Source organism: Brienomyrus brachyistius, chromosome 2 (assembly GCF_023856365.1).
Source record: "Brienomyrus brachyistius isolate T26 chromosome 2, BBRACH_0.4, whole genome shotgun sequence".
In the NCBI taxonomy this organism is placed as follows: Eukaryota; Metazoa; Chordata; class Actinopteri; order Osteoglossiformes; family Mormyridae; genus Brienomyrus; species Brienomyrus brachyistius.
Window position 1 is genome coordinate 17490374 of NC_064534.1, and position 19831 is coordinate 17510204.

General features: G+C 44.3%; 1 protein-coding gene across 5 annotated transcripts in view; it reads right to left on the reverse strand.

The window, feature by feature from the left end:
• Nucleotides 1–19831, reverse strand: part of cntrl (centriolin) — a 29578-nt gene that overhangs the window by 8386 nt on the left and 1361 nt on the right. For 3 of the 5 annotated variants that reach the window (XM_048993353.1, XM_048993369.1, XM_048993377.1), the window contains exons 2-26: nucleotides 19520–19666; nucleotides 19260–19420; nucleotides 19020–19150; nucleotides 18737–18867; nucleotides 17389–17530; nucleotides 17023–17209; nucleotides 16358–16551; nucleotides 14648–14767; nucleotides 14256–14427; nucleotides 14002–14111; nucleotides 13595–13789; nucleotides 8842–8995; nucleotides 8372–8592; nucleotides 8047–8223; nucleotides 7797–7931; nucleotides 7376–7515; nucleotides 5286–5478; nucleotides 4997–5155; nucleotides 4627–4806; nucleotides 3455–3571; nucleotides 3050–3173; nucleotides 2681–2823; nucleotides 1286–1478; nucleotides 755–1056; nucleotides 408–574 (exon numbers count right to left, since the gene is read on the reverse strand). In XM_048993353.1, coding sequence (XP_048849310.1) covers nucleotides 408–574; nucleotides 755–1056; nucleotides 1286–1478; nucleotides 2681–2823; nucleotides 3050–3173; nucleotides 3455–3571; nucleotides 4627–4806; nucleotides 4997–5155; nucleotides 5286–5478; nucleotides 7376–7515; nucleotides 7797–7931; nucleotides 8047–8223; nucleotides 8372–8592; nucleotides 8842–8995; nucleotides 13595–13789; nucleotides 14002–14111; nucleotides 14256–14427; nucleotides 14648–14767; nucleotides 16358–16551; nucleotides 17023–17209; nucleotides 17389–17530; nucleotides 18737–18867; nucleotides 19020–19150; nucleotides 19260–19413 — 3941 coding nt within the window. In that variant the 5' untranslated portion in view covers nucleotides 19414–19420; nucleotides 19520–19666. Of the gene's footprint in view, nucleotides 1–407; nucleotides 575–754; nucleotides 1057–1285; nucleotides 1479–2680; nucleotides 2824–3049; nucleotides 3174–3454; nucleotides 3572–4626; nucleotides 4807–4996; nucleotides 5156–5285; nucleotides 5479–7375; nucleotides 7516–7796; nucleotides 7932–8046; nucleotides 8224–8371; nucleotides 8593–8841; nucleotides 8996–13594; nucleotides 13790–14001; nucleotides 14112–14255; nucleotides 14428–14647; nucleotides 14768–15011; nucleotides 15030–16357; nucleotides 16552–17022; nucleotides 17210–17388; nucleotides 17531–18736; nucleotides 18868–19019; nucleotides 19151–19259; nucleotides 19421–19519; nucleotides 19667–19831 lie in introns of those variants that run through there. The other 2 variants (XM_048993362.1, XM_048993386.1) reach the window with 2 other exon arrangements.

The window sequence follows — 19831 nt, forward strand, 5'->3', positions numbered from 1 at the left end:
TGATAATAAAAATAAATATAATGGTCAGTGCTTCATAAATGTAATTTGGTCCTCAAAGTGAAAATTCATAAGTGGATAGAACGGTTGTGCATTTAATCTTCTACACAGGGTCTGCCACCCATTAAATCATCAAATGACCAAAAAAATTAATAAAAGCTTGTACCAGCATTTACTCTTCTGTCTTACCTTACAGTTACCTGCTACCTGATCTAAGCACCTTACTCTAATCTTTCATATGCGGTGAAATAGGTACAATTTACAAATCATACATAAAAGTATCATAATACAGATTTTTGCATTTGGAAGGTCGACTAGAAAATGTACCCACTAAAGATGCTGCTTGGTTTCTATGGTTACTGGAAACAACCCAAGTGACAAATATTAGGCATTATTGGGAGAAAAGTCACCTGCGCCTGTGCAGCTGACCCACAGCTCTGCGCAGCTCCTGCAGCTCCTGCTCCAGATCTTCGCGCAGCTCTTGTAACCTCTGCACATCTCCACCTAGACGTTCCTCCTTCTTCCGCTTCCTTTTCAGCTCCCGCACCTCTTCCACCAGCATGTGATGCTCTTTCTCCTATAGGGAGCAACCTTTACCGTAAAGAGTGCCACTCCAGCAAAAAATATACACAAAATGCACAATAAAAGTTGCTTGCGATCATAGCAGGGCTTGTTAACTGCAGTTTCCTGCAGGGTGGATTTCTGTCACACTCTAGGGGCCTCCCACTCTACCCCATGGGACACGTCCATCACCCACCATCTCCTTGTGACTGGGCACGTTGCAAAGTAGGATGCCGGCTTGGACGAGAGGCACTGTCAGGCTGGAGGGCGGAGGGCCATATACCAGCTGGGTTCCGGGCGGCGCAGGTCCATAGATGACTGTCCCAGGGCAGACGGACAGGCCTGCAGCTGGAGGAGCATAGACCACGGTGCCGGGGGGGAGGGGTGAGCCATCGGGCAGCGCTGTGTAAATGGCAGAACCTGGCGGGGGCACGAAGGACCGCCCTGAGCTGTCGCTGCCCCCGCCGCCACTGTCCTCCCCACTGTCGGGCTGATCACCTGGGAAGACAGGCAACATACAGTCAACTCGGGAATGACACAGAAAGAAAAAGAGAAAGGAAGCAGAAGAAAGGAAGAGAGGGGGAGGACGAAAAAAGAGGAAGAGGAGGAAATTGGCTGCATGTATCAAACATTCCAGATTTTTTTTTTTTATTCTATAGCTTTTTCAGTGTTTGCTCCGCCCCCCATTCCTCCCAACTTCAGTTTATTTAGTTATATGTCACGATACCTTTCGCCCTGCAAGCCTTTGAATGCCTACGTCTGTGTGGGGAATAAATCCAATATCCCCTGGCAGCAGGGTTAGGAGGCTCCTCTTTGTCCTTCCTGCCTCTGTGGGTCATGTGCCGCCCCCTGTCAGGAGACGGCAGGTACTGCAAGCCAAGACCAGAGTCCTGTGTGCCCTGGGATTGAACACTAGAGGGCTGGTGAGGAGATGGAGCAGGGAAAAGAAAATATTTACATCTTTGATGACATCTGTTGGACAAATTTTCATAACTAGTACAGTGATCCCCCGCTATATCGCAGTTCAGCTATCACGCCCCCGCTATATCGCAGTTCAGCTATCACGCCCCCGCTATATCGCAGTTCAGCTATCACGCCCCGCTATATCGCAGTTCAGCTATCACGCCCCGCTATATCGCAGTTCAGCTATCACGCCCCCGCTATATCGCAGTTCAGCTATCACGCCCCCGCTATATCGCAGTTCAGCTATCACGCCCCCGCTATATCGCAGTTCAGCTATCACGCCCCCGCTATATCGCAGTTCAGCTATCACGCCCCCGCTATATCGCAGTTCAGCTATCACGCCCCCGCTATATCGCAGTTCAGCTATCACGCCCCCGCTATATCGCAGTTCAGCTATCACGCCCCCGCTATATCGCAGTTCAGCTATCACGCCCCCGCTATATCGCAGTTCAGCTATCACGCCCCCGCTATATCGCAGTTCAGCTATCACGCCCCCGCTATATCGCAGTTCAGCTATCACGCCCCGCTATATCGCAGTTGAGCTATCACGCCCCGCTATATCGCAGTTGAGCTATCACGCCCCCGCTATATCGCAGTTCAGCTATCACGCCCCCGCTATATCGCAGTTCAGCTATCACGCCCCCGCTATATCGCAGTTCAGCTATCACGCCCCCGCTATATCGCAGTTCAGCTATCACGCCCCCGCTATATCGCAGTTCAGCTATCACGCCCCCGCTATATCGCAGTTCAGCTATCACGCCCCCGCTATATCGCAGTTCAGCTATCACGCCCCCGCTATATCGCAGTTCAGCTATCACGCCCCCGCTATATCGCAGTTCAGCTATCACGCCCCCGCTATATCGCAGTTCAGCTATCACGCCCCCGCTATATCGCAGTTCAGCTATCACGCCCCCGCTATATCGCAGTTCAGCTATCACGCCCCCGCTATATCGCAGTTCAGCTATCACGCCCCCGCTATATCGCAGTTCAGCTATCACGCCCCCGCTATATCGCAGTTCAGCTATCACGCCCCCGCTATATCACAGTTCAGCTATCACGCCTCTGCTATATCGCAGTTCCGCTATCACGCCTCCGCTTTATCACAGATTTTACCCTGACGCATCACAGTTCTCTGCCCTTATGGAAGAAAATGACGTACATTTGGAGGTGATGGCACATAGTACCAGAATCCTCTTCCTCCAGGGTAGCCTTCTAGGTTGGAAACAAAGTTGCTCTGCTGTGAGAGGGTGTTCCTCAAAGCACTGATCTCAGCCATCAGCTCATCCAGGTTGCCACTGGTATCTACAGTGAAGATCACTCATGAGACAGATGTGGTATTCCCCTTATTTCATAATTACAAATTCCCGCAGCTGAATACATATCAGATTATTATAAAACAGAAGCAAAGAAAGTATATTTAAAGACCAATCTAGATCATTTAGTGATCACAGATACTGCTCTGAACCCTTAATACAGCGATTACAGCTGCAGGATCACAGACTGGTGGGGACGACGGCCCAAAGCTCACCCTGCTGGACTTGGGCCAGCTGCTCCCGTAGCCGCTTGGTTTGCGAGTGCTGCCTGCTCAAGGTCCGATACAAGCGATTCAGCTCCTGCTGCTGTCCCTGCTTACTGTGGTCCACTTCATGTACCTGTAGCATTGACATATACATCTGAAAGCTTCTGGTGGGCTTCTGCTGAGGGGTCTTACACTCAGCTGCAGCGTACGTATGCAAACAACTTCTCTAGTGAAAATCTCCAACACCATGAACAAATTAAACTCTAGTTATACAGCCATAATTATTTATACAAAAGACAAACCTTTACGGGGGGGGGGAGTAGGTGTGCAAACTATTGTGCATCATACATTGGATTAGGCTCAGACAAAACTGTGCTACAGCAATACGGCAGATGAAGGTAGAGGTTGCCTCACCTGCTGTTCCCTGTCCCTCAGCAGCGCCTGCAGCAGCTGGATCTCAGCCTCCGACCTGGCGAGGTCTTCAGCTGCAGCTGCAATCCGTCTCCGGGAGTGTGCCAGCTCCTCTGCATCCTATGAGACGCGCAGGCCTCGAATCACTCAGCCAATCAGCATGAAGCATCTGAACCCATAAATCAGGGAGCTAATGGCTTCATTCTCTACTAAACACAAGCATAAGCGTGCAGCTCATCATCAGTATATTAAGAGCTTATTGTGAGGCTCAAAGTATCAAAGTAAAATGCTAAGAGGCGCAGAGTCCGGGTGTCAAGTCGAGGGGCAACCACATTACGCAATAACATTAATACATATGGTGCTGTAACCAATCAGAAATCAGGCGCCCACTGCACGTGTGAGACAGACGCTCACAAATGCAAGTGACTGCAAACTGGTAAAAACTAGTGGGATGCAAAGAGGGTTCTCAAAACATTCAGACTTTATTCAGTCTACATCTTAACAAGACTCAAGGCTGAGGAACCATGCATTAGGATGCCTTCTTTAGAGAAAAGGCCTGCAATGTCCACCAGGACACTTTCCTTATCGGACTGTGATGTCCACTCACATGCATCTGGAATCTGCATCCAATAAGCACTTTAACCTGCAGCCTACATGTAAGGAATAACCTACAGCATGCGATGATGAATTAAGCACAAAGTAAATTTCACGTCTGATCACTATAAATCCCCAAATGATAATAATTGATCATTTATTGTCCCCATGGGGAAATTAATTTTACGCTTCCCTCAACTTGCCCTTTGTAGAGCAAGCTGGCCACGAAGGGCAGCCACCCGTAGTGGCACCGAGGGAACAGAGGGTTAATTTAAGGGCCTTGCTCAAGGAGCAAGGTTGGGTTTGAACCGGCGACCTTGTGATTACAGGCACACAGGCTTAGCCCACTGAGCCACACTAAGCTCTCTAACTGATTAGACTAAAATCACTGACAAAAAAGTTCCACGAACTATTGGTATCTATTTACATTTGTATGTCACAGATGCACTTAATAGGTTCCAAATCCTCATATTAACTGAAGGTGCTACAGCAAACAATCTAATACAACATAGAAAGTGCATGCCAACGGTCCTGGTACGCTCTCTTTACAGTGTAGCCCACAGTGCTGTCCCCATACAGACCTCGGCCCGCTCCTGGCCGATCTTCCGCACAGTGCCCTGGAGGGAGCGCAACTGCTCTGTGGCTGCATTCAGCTGCTGGGCTGCCAGCTTATCCGCAGCTGCCCTGGACCTCTTCATCTCCAGCAGTTCCTGTTCCAGACACTGGAGCTGCTGCTGGTTGCGAGAGTCCTCCAATTTCACCTGGCAACATGTTACAGCACAAACAACTTACCCATACTGGCTGTATTTGGTTCATGGGATTTCATTTGGTTTTGACAGAATTTTTGTTTCAACCAACAGGAAAAAAACCATCAATATCATATTTTCCCTGCAGTTAACATGTTTCTGATACGTATGACTGCGGTTCTTTTTGCTACAATCCCCTTCGGACCTGGTCATCTTGGTCCTCCAGCTCAGCCAGCAGATGGTCTCTCTCGCTCTCAGCTTCCCGGAGCCGCCGTTCCGCCAGGCCCTGCAGGTCCTGTGATTCTAGCAGCTCCTCCTTTAGCTTCCCGAGTTCTTCGGCCTCACGCTCATTCCTCTCAGCATCCTGGCCCAAAAAAAAGGCACATTCATGTTGTTCCATGCCCGTAAATGCAACATCAGCAAGCCCAGCAAAGTACTGAAGAGGTGAAGCCATCTCTTCATCAGAGATGCCGGTCTGTCCATGATGCACGCACCTTAGCCCGGAATGACCGAAGCGCCTCTTTGGTATGCTGCAGCTGCTCCTTCAGCGAGGTCATCTCCTGAGTGAGCCTACGCTGTTCGCGGAGGGCCTCTTCCCTGTCTGCTCGCGCACTGGACACCGCGCTTTCAACCTCAGCCTGCAGTTGACCCAGGCCGTGACCCAACACATCCTCATCATGGATCGGCCTGTAGATGCCATAAGAAAGCCTCCTGAAGTTGTCTGGCCAGGAGGTAGGAAGAAACTGGCAGGTTCGGTATGTGATCTGACCTGAACCCACTAGCCCAACCCAAGTGAGACAGCTTTAGTAAGTTGAGCTCGTCAGTGGCCCGCAATGCTACTGGAGTTTGGGAGCACTGCAACCAGTTAAAAATGACTGAAATCTCAACCTGAAATTCATCTAACAAATATTTTTCCCATGATTAACTGATTACTATAACTAATTTGATGAATAACCTAACAAAAAATGATTACGGCATTAAAAAAATTTTTACTTTCAAATGCAGTCATCAGGGGCGGCACGGTGCAGTGGTTAGCACTGTTGCCTCACACCTCGGGGACCCAGGTTTGAGTCTCCGCCTGGGTCACATGCGTGGAGTTTGCATGTTCTCCACGTGTCATCATGGGGTTTCCTACGGGTACTCCGGTTTCCCCCCACAGTCCAAAAACATGCTGAGGCTAATTGGAGTTGCTAAATTGCCAGTAGGTGTGTGTGTGAGACTGAATGGTGTGTGAGTGTGCCCTGCGATGGGCTGGCCCCCCATCCTGGGTTGTTCCCTGCCTCGTGCCCGTTGCTTCCGGGATAGGCTCCGGACCCCCTGCGACCCAGGAGGATAAACGGGTTGGAAAATGGATGGATGCAGTCATCCCTCCGTATCCATGGATTCAACCAACAGTGGATTGAAAATATTCAAATGAAATTCCAGAAAGTAACAAAAAGCTTGAGCTTGCAGTGCTAAACACTACGCTGAATCCATGGAAACAGAGTGATATGTAGTTTTGGGTGTTGGTGAGTCTTAACCCCGTGGTGTGTGAGGAGATAGAGAGAGAATTAAGTTGTATTTTTTCCATTTATAATTTTCTAAATGTACTACAATGGCTGCCTCTGTACTGAACACGAAGACATTTTTCTTGTTTTTATTCCTTAAACAATACTGCACAACAACCATTTACACGACACTTACATTGTACAGTAAAATCCCATTATAACGGACTTCAAGGGACCTGGCAAAACAGTCCGTTATATCCAAAGTCTGTTATATCCAGAGTTGCTGTATGCCCAGAACACAACTGCAGGACACCATTTACTCATGCCTCACCATCAGACACACTTGAGGTATAGATTATTATATTGTACATGTAGTAATCCAACTTTACCTGACCAGATGCGTGACTATTAATAATCCCAAGTACGTGCGCTGGATATCACCGGCACGCCACACGCCTTGTAGGCGGACCATGCATGTCCGTTATAGCAAACAAAACTACAGCTGGATATCACCGGCACACCATGCGCCTTGTAGGCAGAGCCTGTATGTCCGTTATAGCCAAACATAACTGCAGCTAAAAGCGGCCCTGGGGATCAAATGGTTTGTCTGTTATTAGCGAAATTCCGTTATATGCGAGTCCACTATATCCGATGCTTTTTCTGCATGTTCTTAAAGGTGCATGGCCGGGACCAGAGGACCTTATCCGTTATAGATGATATTCCGTTATAAGCGAGTCCACTATAACAGGATTTTACTGTACTTGGAATTATGAGCAATATAGAAATTATTTAAAATATATGGGAAGATATGTGTAGGACATATGCAAATAGTACAGTTTTGTATCAGGGACTTGAGCATCTGCGGATTTTGGTATCTGCTGTGGGTCCTGGAACCAATGCCCCGCAAATATGGAGGGCCGACTATACCAAAAAGTAATACAAACATTTGTACTAAAGATGCACGATATATCGTTAACATATTTGTATGGGTCGTATCTAGGAGGGATCCATCTCGTGGTCCTGCCTATAACCTCTAGTTTTGACTGAAGCTCCATGATGTAATATGAAAAGGTGACATTTCATTACGAGACGGGTACCTATACTCCCCCGACCCGATAGCCCTCCTGAGATCCTCCAGACACTGCATCACTTCCTGTGGGCTGAGCAGCGTGGCTCTGGCCTGCTCCAGCTGTCCCTGCAGGGTCTTCACCTGTCTCCGCAGAGATGTCTTCTCCTCCTTCAGCAATGGAGAGAGGCCTGACCATTATAATAATACCAAGATACATATGTTCTCTGACACAGACCCATAAGCGATATACTTAGACTGTAACAAGGTAGCGGCAGGTTTTGCATGGCTACTGTGGCCTGGGCCTGAATTAGTGTTCATTCAAAGAAGAGTTGCGGGAAACTTTACATGTATATGCATCCAATTCGACAAGGCAAAAAACAGAGAAGTGTACATAACAACGGGAAAAGAGAGGCACTTTCCCAGTGCCCCCACTACGTCTGTGTTCCCACCTGCAGCGACCTGCACTGCTCCTGCAGCTCCTCGTGCTCCTGGTCCCGGTCGGCAGCCAGCTGACCCTGGGCCAGAGCGTTCTCCTTTGCCTGCCGTTCCTTCTCCAGCTCTGCCATCAGTGCTGCCTGCTCCATCTGCAGCAGACGCCCAACAACCCTGCTCACAATCAGACCATGAGGGCTACTCTGCTTAGCAGCAGTTAAAAAGAGATCCATTCATCACAAAATGAAGCCTTTCCTGGTGGCACACCTGACCGAGCTTTCGCAGTCTGCTTAGCTCCTCCTTCAGCCTCCCAACTTCTGCGTTATGTTCCTGCAGCTGGGTCTCCAGCTTTCCTTCAACGGCGCTCATCTGATCCTGGGCCTCAAGGAACTCAGCATTCTCCCTCTGGAGTCTGCTCACCTCCTGCTGTAAGTGCTCCACCTCCTACGACAGCCATGTTGGACGAGCTAAATCCTTTAGCATATATATCTTCATCATCAGAGCTAAACGTGTCACATGTCACCATGACTGTACCATTAGGTTTTGGCATCCATAACCAATCTAAATGTAGCCCCCAAAATTTTTGACTGACCTCCCTGGGACTTTTGGCATCAGTTAGAATGACCTCCAGCTGGTTGCGTTGCTCCTCACTGTCCTGCAGGCGGCGCTGCAGTTCTTCTTTCTCATTTTGCAGCTGCTGGGATTCTGTCTGGGCACGTTGGGCCTCAGCTTTCACCCCATGCAGATACTGCTGAAGCCCATCAATGATTCCTTCCAAGTCTCGCTTCAGAGCCTCATTTGATGCAATTTGACCTTAAATGAGCATTCAGATGTCAAGAATTAAAAAAAAAAAAAAAGATTACAGAGAAACTGGACTGCTCATTTGTTGTGGGAAAGTTTTCCAGAACCAAAACATAAAGGAAATAAACAAGAATAAAAAAGATAAATACCACTTTTAAAAGAAAAACTGAAAACTTGATTCTTGATAATCAAGTGGAAATGAGCAAGAAGGTTTCTGATGGTCACAGCCAAGAGTGTCCAGTTACCCAAGGTGCCTCTCACCATCTGTTAGCTGCTGCTCTAGATCTTTGATCTCATCCGCCTCATGGTCAATCCGACAAAGCACATCTTCCAGCCTGGCTTCCAGCTCAAGGTACCTCTTGCTCATCATGTCCAGCAATTGGTTCTTACTGGAAATCTGAGCCTTCACATGAGCCTAGGGTTGGTGATGTGGGGGAGGGAACAGTCAGGCTCAGTCGCATGAAAATCACCCTCACCCCAAAAGCACAAAAATCTCAGATTTCAGACTAGCCTACTTATCTGGACGTCACTATAATGGTCAAGTATTCCTTCAGAAATCTGCAGCTGTTCAACCAGGGTATTTAATATAGAACTTGCTGTTAATTGTATTGGCAATTTCCACTGCATTTGTAAATGTGCAAAACATGTTAAAATGAAAAAAAATGTCTTTGACCTGTAATTCATATATATTAATGTAATTTCACATATATTAATGTATCACACACACACACACACACATATATAAAATCTAAATGTGCTGACAAACGGTGGAAAACTGTTACATTTAACACTGTCAAAGGCAACATCCATTATGAAAAAGAAAAAAACAAACAGAGCTGTGCTAATCTGTAACACGAGGAAGCACATGGTGTGAGGTTAGTACATCAGACAGTAGCAGGATGCTGATGCATACAGAGTCACTCACAGGAGCTCGCTGTGTGCAATTCATATGTCCCATATTTTCCGGATTGTGCGAAATCAGAGTACAGAAAGGACCCCATGCCAAAGGGGCTGAACTCAAACCCGGGCACCACGCTCATTGTGACACATCAGACAAAACCAACTTGAGGTCATGTTAAAAACTGCTTCTTGCCGAGCAGTAAGACTGTAATATTTATCAGATCAAGTGATGTTTCTTCCAAGCATTTAATTATTACCATACAACCCTGACCAGGATAAGCAGTTAGAAGATGGATGGATTTAATTATTACTCATATAGTCCTTGGTAAGACCCCACCTAGAATAGTGTGTGCAGGTTTGGTCAACATTTTAAAATGAATTTGAGGAAGCTCTTCTTTACAGAGCGTGTAGTGAGAGTATGGAATAGTCTTCCTGTTAGTGTACCACAAGCTAAAACCCTGGGTTCCTTTAAATCAGAGCTAGATAAGATTTTAACAACTCTGAGCTATTAGTTAAGCTCAAATACAGGGAAAATACCCACTTTAAAATTTGATGGTATAGTATATGCATGCTGTGAGACAGGCCTTGCAAATATGCCCCACAACATATTGTATGTGAGGCATTTTTATGGTGTATAAATAGGATTTCCCCAAACGATATTGATGTGCCAAATGGCCTCCTCTTGTTTGTTAGTTTCTTATGTCCTTATGCATATCTGACAGTTGTCACAGGGAACATAAATTATTTTGCTTTGGATTAATTTTGCCGCCTTTGAGACTTTGTGTCCTTATTTTTGATGTAAGCTTTATTGACAGAGATTTTAAGCTTGAACCTTTAAGAGTAAATATTATCCCTCTCTAGACAAAAGATTTTAGTTCCATTTCTCTGATCTCTGCATATTGATTTACTGTAGTTTTCCACTTTAGCACGACAAGGCAAACATAATTCACCTTAGCAACGAACCACAAAGGTCTGAGATAATGCAAAGCTGCAAATAACAGGATACATTAAAAAAAGTACTTTTTACTGCACAGCTAACACATTAGTTCTTTGCCATAAAAAGCAATAATACAGTGAAATGATAGCACATTATGTGTAACACTTAAACCTCAAAAGCTCAGTTTATTCTGCAATTTAAAAAGAAACAAGGAAATACCACAAGCTATGGACTGACAGGTAGTATTGAGAAAATTCTGCATTGTACTGTTATTTCCAGATGGGTAGTGAACTATGACTTATTTGTACAGAAAACTGCTGATGTGCAAATACAAAGAGTGAAGATCAATCATTCACAATGACATTCTGAACTAGGATGACATGGAGTATCTGGGAGTTCATACACCTTCCAAGAACTTCCTCCCAGTCATTTTAAATCAGGGACACTGTAAACAAAGCAGCAGACTAAATAAAGCCAAATACTATGCTTCTGTTTGTATATGACCTCTGATCTTGTTATTTGCATCACCCATCTAAAGCCTATTCCAAAGAGTCTAGGTCATTAATTGGGATTTTCGAGGAGCAGTTCACTGGAAATAATGACAACTCAATAAATCTATTCATACTCTGCTCCAGCACTAACATGCGATCTCTGAGGTTGTGGTAGCCTCACAAAAGGTCATTTTAAACCAACTTTTGCTTTTGGTGAAAACATGGCATGTGACCTTTAAATTTAGGGCTGTAATTTCTGCAGAAAAAAAAAAGTAGAAACAAGTCATCGCGGACCAAGCAAAAGCTGAAACAAACGTTACAAGCCACAGCAACACACAGAGTGAACAGTAATTATGTGAACACGTCAGAAACATCCACATATTGTCAATGCAGAAAATGTCAGGCAGATGTTCTTCAGTAGCTGATAGTAATTTCCCCTACATTTAAAAAGTTTCTCTGTAACTTTTTAAATGCATAAATACTGTTTTACAAAGACTGAAAAGAAAACATTTACGCATAAACATATTAAACCAGAAAGTTTCAATCTTTAATCCATTATTCCGAATAGATGATCTTCACTCCAAAGACTACGATATCTGAAAACAGCACTCAACCCCCCCCCCCCCAAGTTCTGGACTGGTACTCACTAAATCAGTACTGTTACTCTCTCATTTCCTTATCAGTACTTATCCACAGTTTGCCTCCAACATCAGCTGCTGCCACCTTCGCAAAATGCCTCAGAGCTGAAAAGAGGGAGTTTTCTGGTTCCCCTCTTCATTTCCTTCTCCCTCACTCTCATAAGCACATCACATGCTCAGAACACAGCTGCAGAGCTGTCCTCTGCCTCAAACTTCATTCTCCCTCTTCACTTTTTCTGTTCACCATCTCCCTCCCTCCAGTCCCGCACCCTTTGAAAAAACACAGGAAGCTGCCCCCTCAGCCAATCAGGATGCTGCCCTTGGGTGAGACAATGGCCCTGGTATGTGTGAGGGAGGCAGATCTGTGACTCCGCCTTTTTGGAGACTTCCTTTCAGGAGCAGACATATTTCTTAAAGGCACAGCTGCACACTGCTCACTTGTTGCTCAAGGATATTTACACCTTCAGTGATCCCTAAGATACAGACTAGCGAGCTCCCATGAGGTGTTTCTCATGCTGCTCTTCTCAGCTGTTTACTGGCACTATAGCAACATCCTGGGTGGCAAGGATTAATTAGGGGGGGAAAAATCATCTGTTGGGTTAAAAAAAACAAGCCGGGGAATTCATATATGCGCATACAAGGCAAGCTGATGTCAGGTGATCCGCACACACATTCACTTAACCTGTAAATAGTTAACAGTCATATACTGTAAGAAAGGGCTGTTTACTTCTTTCAGTCCCCAGCAAAAGCACACAACTGCTGCACCCAGTCCTGGCCCTTTGAGACTATGCCTGCTTTGATTTCTGCAGCATTTGCCCAGTGCTGACACTAAAATGGGTGTCCTCTGCTTTCATTCCGTCCTCCCGAGCTCGTGCTGACTGCCCCATTTGCCTTTCCGCCTGGAGCAAGTCTCAGTGACATTGTAATTCAAAGCAACTAGAACTGTGGTACTTTTCCTGGCCCCGGCAGACCCGGGTGTATGCCGGCCCTAATTCCTGCAGAACTCTTAATAAATGATACTTCCCTGACCTGATGACTGAAAAGAGATGTAAACATTTCTGTTTGTAATTTCTGCTCCTTAAGATGAATAACACTATTCAGTATTTCAACTCAGGGATGATAATAATGGTGTTAATTGTTTAGCCTTTGTACAATTGCATAATTAAAGCTTGTATCACAATCAATCACAAATGTAAAAATCACAAAAACTGTTTGACAGTTTAATACAAACTAAACAAAAGTAAAAAAAAATGTGTATACACACACACACACACGTTTCTATTCATATCTTCGTGGGGACCCTCCATTCATTTCTGTGAGTATAACCCTAATCCCAACAAAGACAACCTTAATCCAACCGTAACCCAACAGCATAAAAGACTTCTGATGTTTTTAGTGTGTTCCAGTATCATACTTAATTTATTATATTTTTTAGTCTTGGTAGAAAACGATCGATATGGGGGCTAGTTTTATTTAGGATTTTAAAAAACATGTAGAGGACTGTCTAAAGCACTGGATCACAAACTTACAATAAACCCTAGTGGGGTACCACCACCATAAGTGATGTTTACATACATGAATACCTTTGCATACCATAAGAGTAATTAAACAACAGAAATATAGCTTTTAAACCACGTCAGACACATGGCATAAAAGGCTGAACTGAAAGCCAAATCTTAAGTCCTTCAGCAATAATCACTGGTTAGTCACTGTCAGATATGGTTACTTGTCTGATATCATCGATTACCAATATCACCCAACCCTATTAACAAGTCAATTATGAGAATGAACCATAACAAAAACCCAGCATAAACAGGAGTGCCCCTAAAGACAAAGGGCAGAACATCTACTGAAGGAGAGACTGATATTTATAAATATTAGGGGCAGAAGAGGGGTCAGATTGATCCCAACGTGTGGCTTTAGAGTAAGATCTGATTCACAAAATCAGACGGATGGTCACTTGAGTTTATTCTCCCATCTGGAAGCACTTTTAAAGTGCTACAGCCTGAGCAGGTGCATGGACAGAGGGGGGAACATGTGCTACATACGTGCTGCGGGTCACTGGGGTCTAAGATTTCCAGAAGGTTCTGCAAGGAGTCCAGCTCGGCCTGTGCCCGGCACATCTCGGCCCGGTGGTGCTCCAGCTGGCCCTCCAAGGCGTGGGCCTCGCTCCTCAGCTGGCCCTGCAGCGGCAGCTTCCTGCTGAGCTGCTGCCTCAGCTGCTCCTTCTCAGCCTCAGAAATCTGCACAGACCACAACAGCTATCTGATGTCTGAACTCTTCCAAAGCATCCACACTCTCTCCACCTGCGATTCACTTTCAATGGTCGGAAGAACGTCCCTGAAATGTGAGCCAGTCCTTCAGCGTTTCCTGCACTCACAGGATTTACCATCATTTGAACCAGCGCGGTCTGTGTAAAGTCTCCCCCGCACCCCCCCACCTCCCAGACGCTCACTCGTCTTTGAGACACGGCATCTTCTAGTTTCTGCAATTCAGTGCTGGCCCTCAGCATCTGCCGCTCTGCGTTTTCGATCTCTGCATGCAGCTGTTGCAGTCGCTCTTCGGCTGTGGAGACAGACAAGAGCAGCAGTACTCAACTACCGACCATTACTCTAATACCTCCAAAACCCCATACTCTCCTCTTCAGCCAGAAGACTAAGTTAACCATGTTTGGTCCATGACGTCAGACATTAACCTAATCTCTAGTACCTTGCACTTGTGCAAAGCTGTGAACCTGAGGGCCTGGTGTTTCTGCCCCTGAATCGACGTCACAGGTTGAGCCGCAGTGCTGCTTCAGATCCTCAGAAATAAAGACGTTCCTTTTGTGTCGCGCTTTACCGATGTAAGGACTCTCCCCAGGTGCCTGCTCTTCCTCCGGTTCCTGTACCAAAAGCAGAAGAGATGACCACTGTTTAACACAGAAAACAGCATCCATGTTCTCTCCGCAAGACAACATCAGTCATTCTGCTAATAATTCTGTAAATGTTCAAAATAAGACTGTGGTCTGAGTTGAAAAGCCAAGAATCTTGCCCTGATTGTAGTAAGCACAAAGAAAGGAATCACTGAGAAGCCCAGAAAATATTCCTCCAAATGGACCACACCTGGTCAGGATAATAAGGCAAGGGCTCAAACTTGGCATCTATTTTCTGGAACGCCAACTCCTGCTCCAGCTCGTACTGCTTCTGACAAGCTCTTGTCAGCTCCGTCGTCTTCCGCTTTAGCTGCATGATAAAGAAATCACTGAGACACTCTCATATAGCCTGACATCAGCACATTACAAACACATCACAATCAAGGAGTTATCACACTCTTACCAGTGATCACCCACTGGCATTCAAAAGCCATTGGGCTTCACACGAATGCACACTGTTCACAATATTCTTAAAATTAATCATTAACTGAGAGTATGAACAAGAAAAACATGCCGAGACCGCAAAACATGCTTCCAAATGTGGGTAATCGTACCATTCAGACAGCTAAGTGCCTAGAAAAATGGGAGGAGGTGAAAAAGACGCACAAACACAACATAAGGAGACGGTTTTAGGTAAAGGCAGATTTATGGGGTGGGGGACTCGTCTGGCTTCAGAATACCTGACAGACAACGTCCAGCAGAGAAGCAGGCAACGGAGGCAGAAACTGAGGCAGAAGTGGAAAAGAAAGGAAAGAAATGCAGCCAAAAATTCATGCGATTGTCATACAACTGAAACTGCTTTAAAACGCAAAAACAACTGATGACAACCTGTTTAAAATTGTATTTGAAAAACCAGAAGACAAAACTTCTTAAAGTTTAATACCCTTTATGTTTCTACCACATTCATAACCTTCCTCCTTTTGCTTAGGAGCCTACAGACAAAAAAATGTGAGAACGCACAGTTCAGTTAGGATGCACCACCTACAATCTTTGTATAACCCATTAACTCATACAAAATCAAATGATTAAATATGGAAACAGGTGCAGATAAAAACAATTATAGAAATGCTTCTTACATATTGCTATTTTTTAAAATAGATAACTTAAAAATTAAGCTAAAACTGAAGTAGCAGAGTTAATATTGATTTTTTTAAAAAGAACACGGTAAGCACTCCTCCCGTACATACCTGCATGGCAGTAGCTAAGGACAGAGAAATGTAATTGATGATCAAACCACCTTAGGGATGACACTCTCTCCATGAATCAAAGTTACAGTGTTCCCTCGTTAGCGGTTAGTGACAAACCTGATAATTCTGGGAGTGCAGCAAGAAACATTTTTGTCCAATTAACCTGTTTTTTTTTTCTAAAAGCAAAGATCAATGAGGAAACGCCCACACAGAGCCTTTCATAAGGCGTGCTAACACACCAATATACACCTTACCATGAAGACAGAAAAACAGGAAAGGAATGTTCGCAGAGATGTTGAGAAAACTGCATGTGTAATGATCAGTGTACATCGATGGCAGTAAACTGTACCACCTGAATAAGTGTAGACAAAATGGATGTATAGGGAGATATTAGTGAGCAGGACACAAGGTAGAGGCAAGGGGGGGGGAGATAACAAGGTGGGAAAAAAAAGAGTAAAGGTTAATCATTAGTCTTAATTCACCTACTGCCTTTTTATTAACCCTTACTAATTGTGACCTATAAAAGTAAAAGGTAAATATGTAAATTGTTCCGCAACATAGGTGCGTAAATAATGAAAAACTTTTTTCGGCTTGTTATATTTATTACTGTATTTTGGCTTATAAGTGATTTTTTTAAATTAAAGTAAACGTGCATCTTTCATGCACTATCTGGGCTCCTGTGTGGGTGCCCATACCGCAGGCTGCATGCCCACCAGCTCGTTCTTGGTGTTCAGCTCCCTCTCCATCTGGTTCTGGCTGCGCAGCTGTTGCTGGCTGCGAAGCTGAAGGCTCTGACTGAGAGCCTCCTGCCTCTTCAGCTCCTCTGCTGTGGCTGCCTGCGCAGCCCTCAGCTTCTCTATCTCCGCCAGCTGACATCCCAGCTCCTGCTCCAGCCGCTCCATCTCCTCTGGAATGATCACATGTGTGTGTTAGAGAGAAAATGTCACCCAGTGTATCCACACGCAGACGTTATACATTCTTACTTGATCGCTATCATCTGAGCCTTTAAAACATAACCCCCGCTGAATGAGATTACAAAAATCTTGGATATTACACCGCTGGGCACAATGAGGATAAATTCTCTCAACTGTCCAACTTTTCGTTTCAGAAGTTTGTTCTGAACAGAAAAGCACCTAGATTCTTATAGCAGTGCAGCAGATATCTGTGTAGCTATAGTATGTCTATGCTTGTACGCTTAATTTAACTGAGGTGGCTGTCTATTTTATTACTGTAACTATACCTACTGCATCAGATCCGAGTTTAATGCTGCATCAGTCCCAGACAGATCTTACCCATAATTACTGACCAATAACACTGGGGGAAAAAATGCTCTCAGCTATTCTTAAGACGACAAGAAACTTATTTCATAAGGCTATACCCATCTGAAAGCGCTGGTCAGCCATCTCCCTTTCCTGCTGGCTGACAGACATCTCATCCAGCTTCTCCAGCGTCCTCAGGTGAAAGACCAGGAAAAGTCGACAATGGGGCAAGTTGGACATGGGGTTCTCGGCCACTACTAATTCTGTCAAGTTCTTCAGTGACTTCAGCTTGGCCACCTCATGCAACTGCACAAAGAACGTGAACCGTTATGCGTACGACATATCCATCAGAGAGTCCCACAGATGCTGGCTGTGTCAATTAAAACTTAGAGGAAATTTATAAAGTGCCAAATCAAGTGACAAAGTAAATTTAGTCAAAAATATTAAAATGTTCCATTGATATACACATAAAACAAACACCGTACTGAAGAAATGTTGTTGTGCTGAAGGTTAAGGGATTGGAGAGATCGCAGTTTTTTGGCCAGCCAAAGAGGTATATGCTCTATGTTGTTGTTTGCAAGATTAAGGACTTGAAGGTTCCCCATGTGCTCTAACCCTTCGATTTTTCTGCAGAAACAAACAAAAAAAAAAGATATACTGCATTATAAATGTATTTTCCTGAACACTAAAAATTGGGCCTAAAAAAAAAAGCACCACGTGCTTGGTGTAGTAACTAGAAACTACATAATTATATAATTCGGAAGCACAGAAATTATTTGACATAATCAAAGTAATTGTGAACGCACAGTGAACATTACAAACTACTGTCTCAATGAGGAGGTACTACTGCAAGCAGAGTAAACAACTGGAGAACCTGACTACATACAGGCATGGAAAAAATTAAGAGACCACTCTTTATTTTTAAACAAATCTGCATTTTTAAACTGTGGTTTAGCTGGCAGAAGGAAATGCTGAGCAGCAAGATGCTTTCAGGTTCAAAATTTCTAAGACAGCAGTACATAAGAATAAGCTGAAGCAGGAGACACTGGGAACGACCAGAAACCAGCTAGATAAAGGGCGGAAGTGACATTCTAATGCCAGAGATGACTGTTAACTTATCCGACAGTTTCTCATTTATTGGAGGATGACATCAAGTGACTTTCAAAAGGAATGGGAAACATTAAGCACAGGTGTGAGGTGCACTGCTAGGACAGTTCGTATCAGACTCCTAAAAACAGGGCTGAAGTTCCATAAAGCAAGAAAGAAGCCCTTCATTCATGAGAAACAGAGAAGAACCAGGCTGCAGTTTGCAGAAAAATACATATTATCACAGACGCATACCCATAAATTGAGAAATGAGCGAAACAAAAATTATGCTGTGGTCTCTTAATTTTGTTACGTGGCAGTATTTCATCACTAGATAAGATGAGTACTGCTTAATCTCACCTTATGCATTCCCAGCCGTTACATATTTCTGTAACATTTCACCTCTAGCATACCCATTTCAACTAATCACGAATGAGAATACAAAGATTTGATCAACTTGCCAACTGGTATAAAATACATAAAATGTCTGGGGATTTGAGAGAGGAGCTTTGGGAATAAATGAGCACTACAGAAAATAGCTAATACAATGCTTTTACGTCCAGATATTTTAACCGTCGTTCATACAGATCTTAGAAAATGCAGTACAAATCTTTACCATTGATGAATAACAAAAACATCATCTATTCTTTGACACAACATATCTTTTTAGTATGAAGAATTTTTTGAAGTATTTTTTCGATGCCAACACAAAACTGCAAAGAAAGAGAATGAATTTGTGCTCATTACTGTATTCGGTTGTGGGAGAGGTGGAGCTCCAGCAGTCGGTGTAGTTTGTCAAGCTTCTCAATCTTCTCAATGAGGTTATGGTTCAGGTTGAGGACCTGCAGTCGATCACACTTATCCAGGCATTCAATGAACTAAAATAAAGAGCAATACACAGAATCAGAGGTATATCCTCGTTGAATGACAAATTTATTATTTAGATCAAATGCTTGAATACGGTTGCAAGGCACTAAGGCAGAATAGAATGTCCATCTGCATTATGTTTAGACTGAGAAGTCTATGCTACCTTGAATTTCTTGCCTCCGGTCTTTGAAAGTGACAGGTTCAGCGTCCGGACAAAGGCCAGGTTTTCCTGCTTGGTTAACTTTTTTATGATGGAATCCGTAATGTAACGTATTCCAGGACTTTTTCCTTCTCCTGTGCAAAGACACATTCAGAACTGAGCAATGACAATGTTGCTCATTTTAATTTGATATAAAAGAATGGTATTCAAGCTCTGAGTGGCAGACAAGGGGACTTCCATCACCTCCGCCATCACTCTCTTCAGGGTTTCCTAACCCAGGATGAGCTGTCGGAGTATATGGGCCGTAGGATGGAGATGAGCTCCATGGTTCAGGCGATGATAATCCAGAGGCCATATTGCCAGACGCAGGAGCTGTGACCTGTGCCACTGTTTTCATTCTGAAGCTGCCAAATTAAGAACAGTGCAATATTCAATACTTCTCTATAATGAACACAGAGTTTTCCATATAATGATAATTTAATATGCATAATAAACTCACTCACTTAAGCTACTGTTAATTGGCACTGATGTGCAAATATGGCTTGAGTTCATCACGCTGGGACGCCTCATATGAAGACTGACTATATTGCTTGAGTTTATTCAGCGTCGGGAAAATCAGAAAATCAGAGTCTACGCCGCCTTCCTCATATCTATTCAGTAAAAAAGCAGCGTGCCTAAGTTAAAAGATGTAATCTCACTAACTAGGTCATCGACAATACAGCAGCATGTCTACAAGCTTTAAGACATGACATTTTGGAGTTATTTTGATCACATAACCCAACAATTTAGTTAAGTAAATGTAGCTAGCTAGAGAA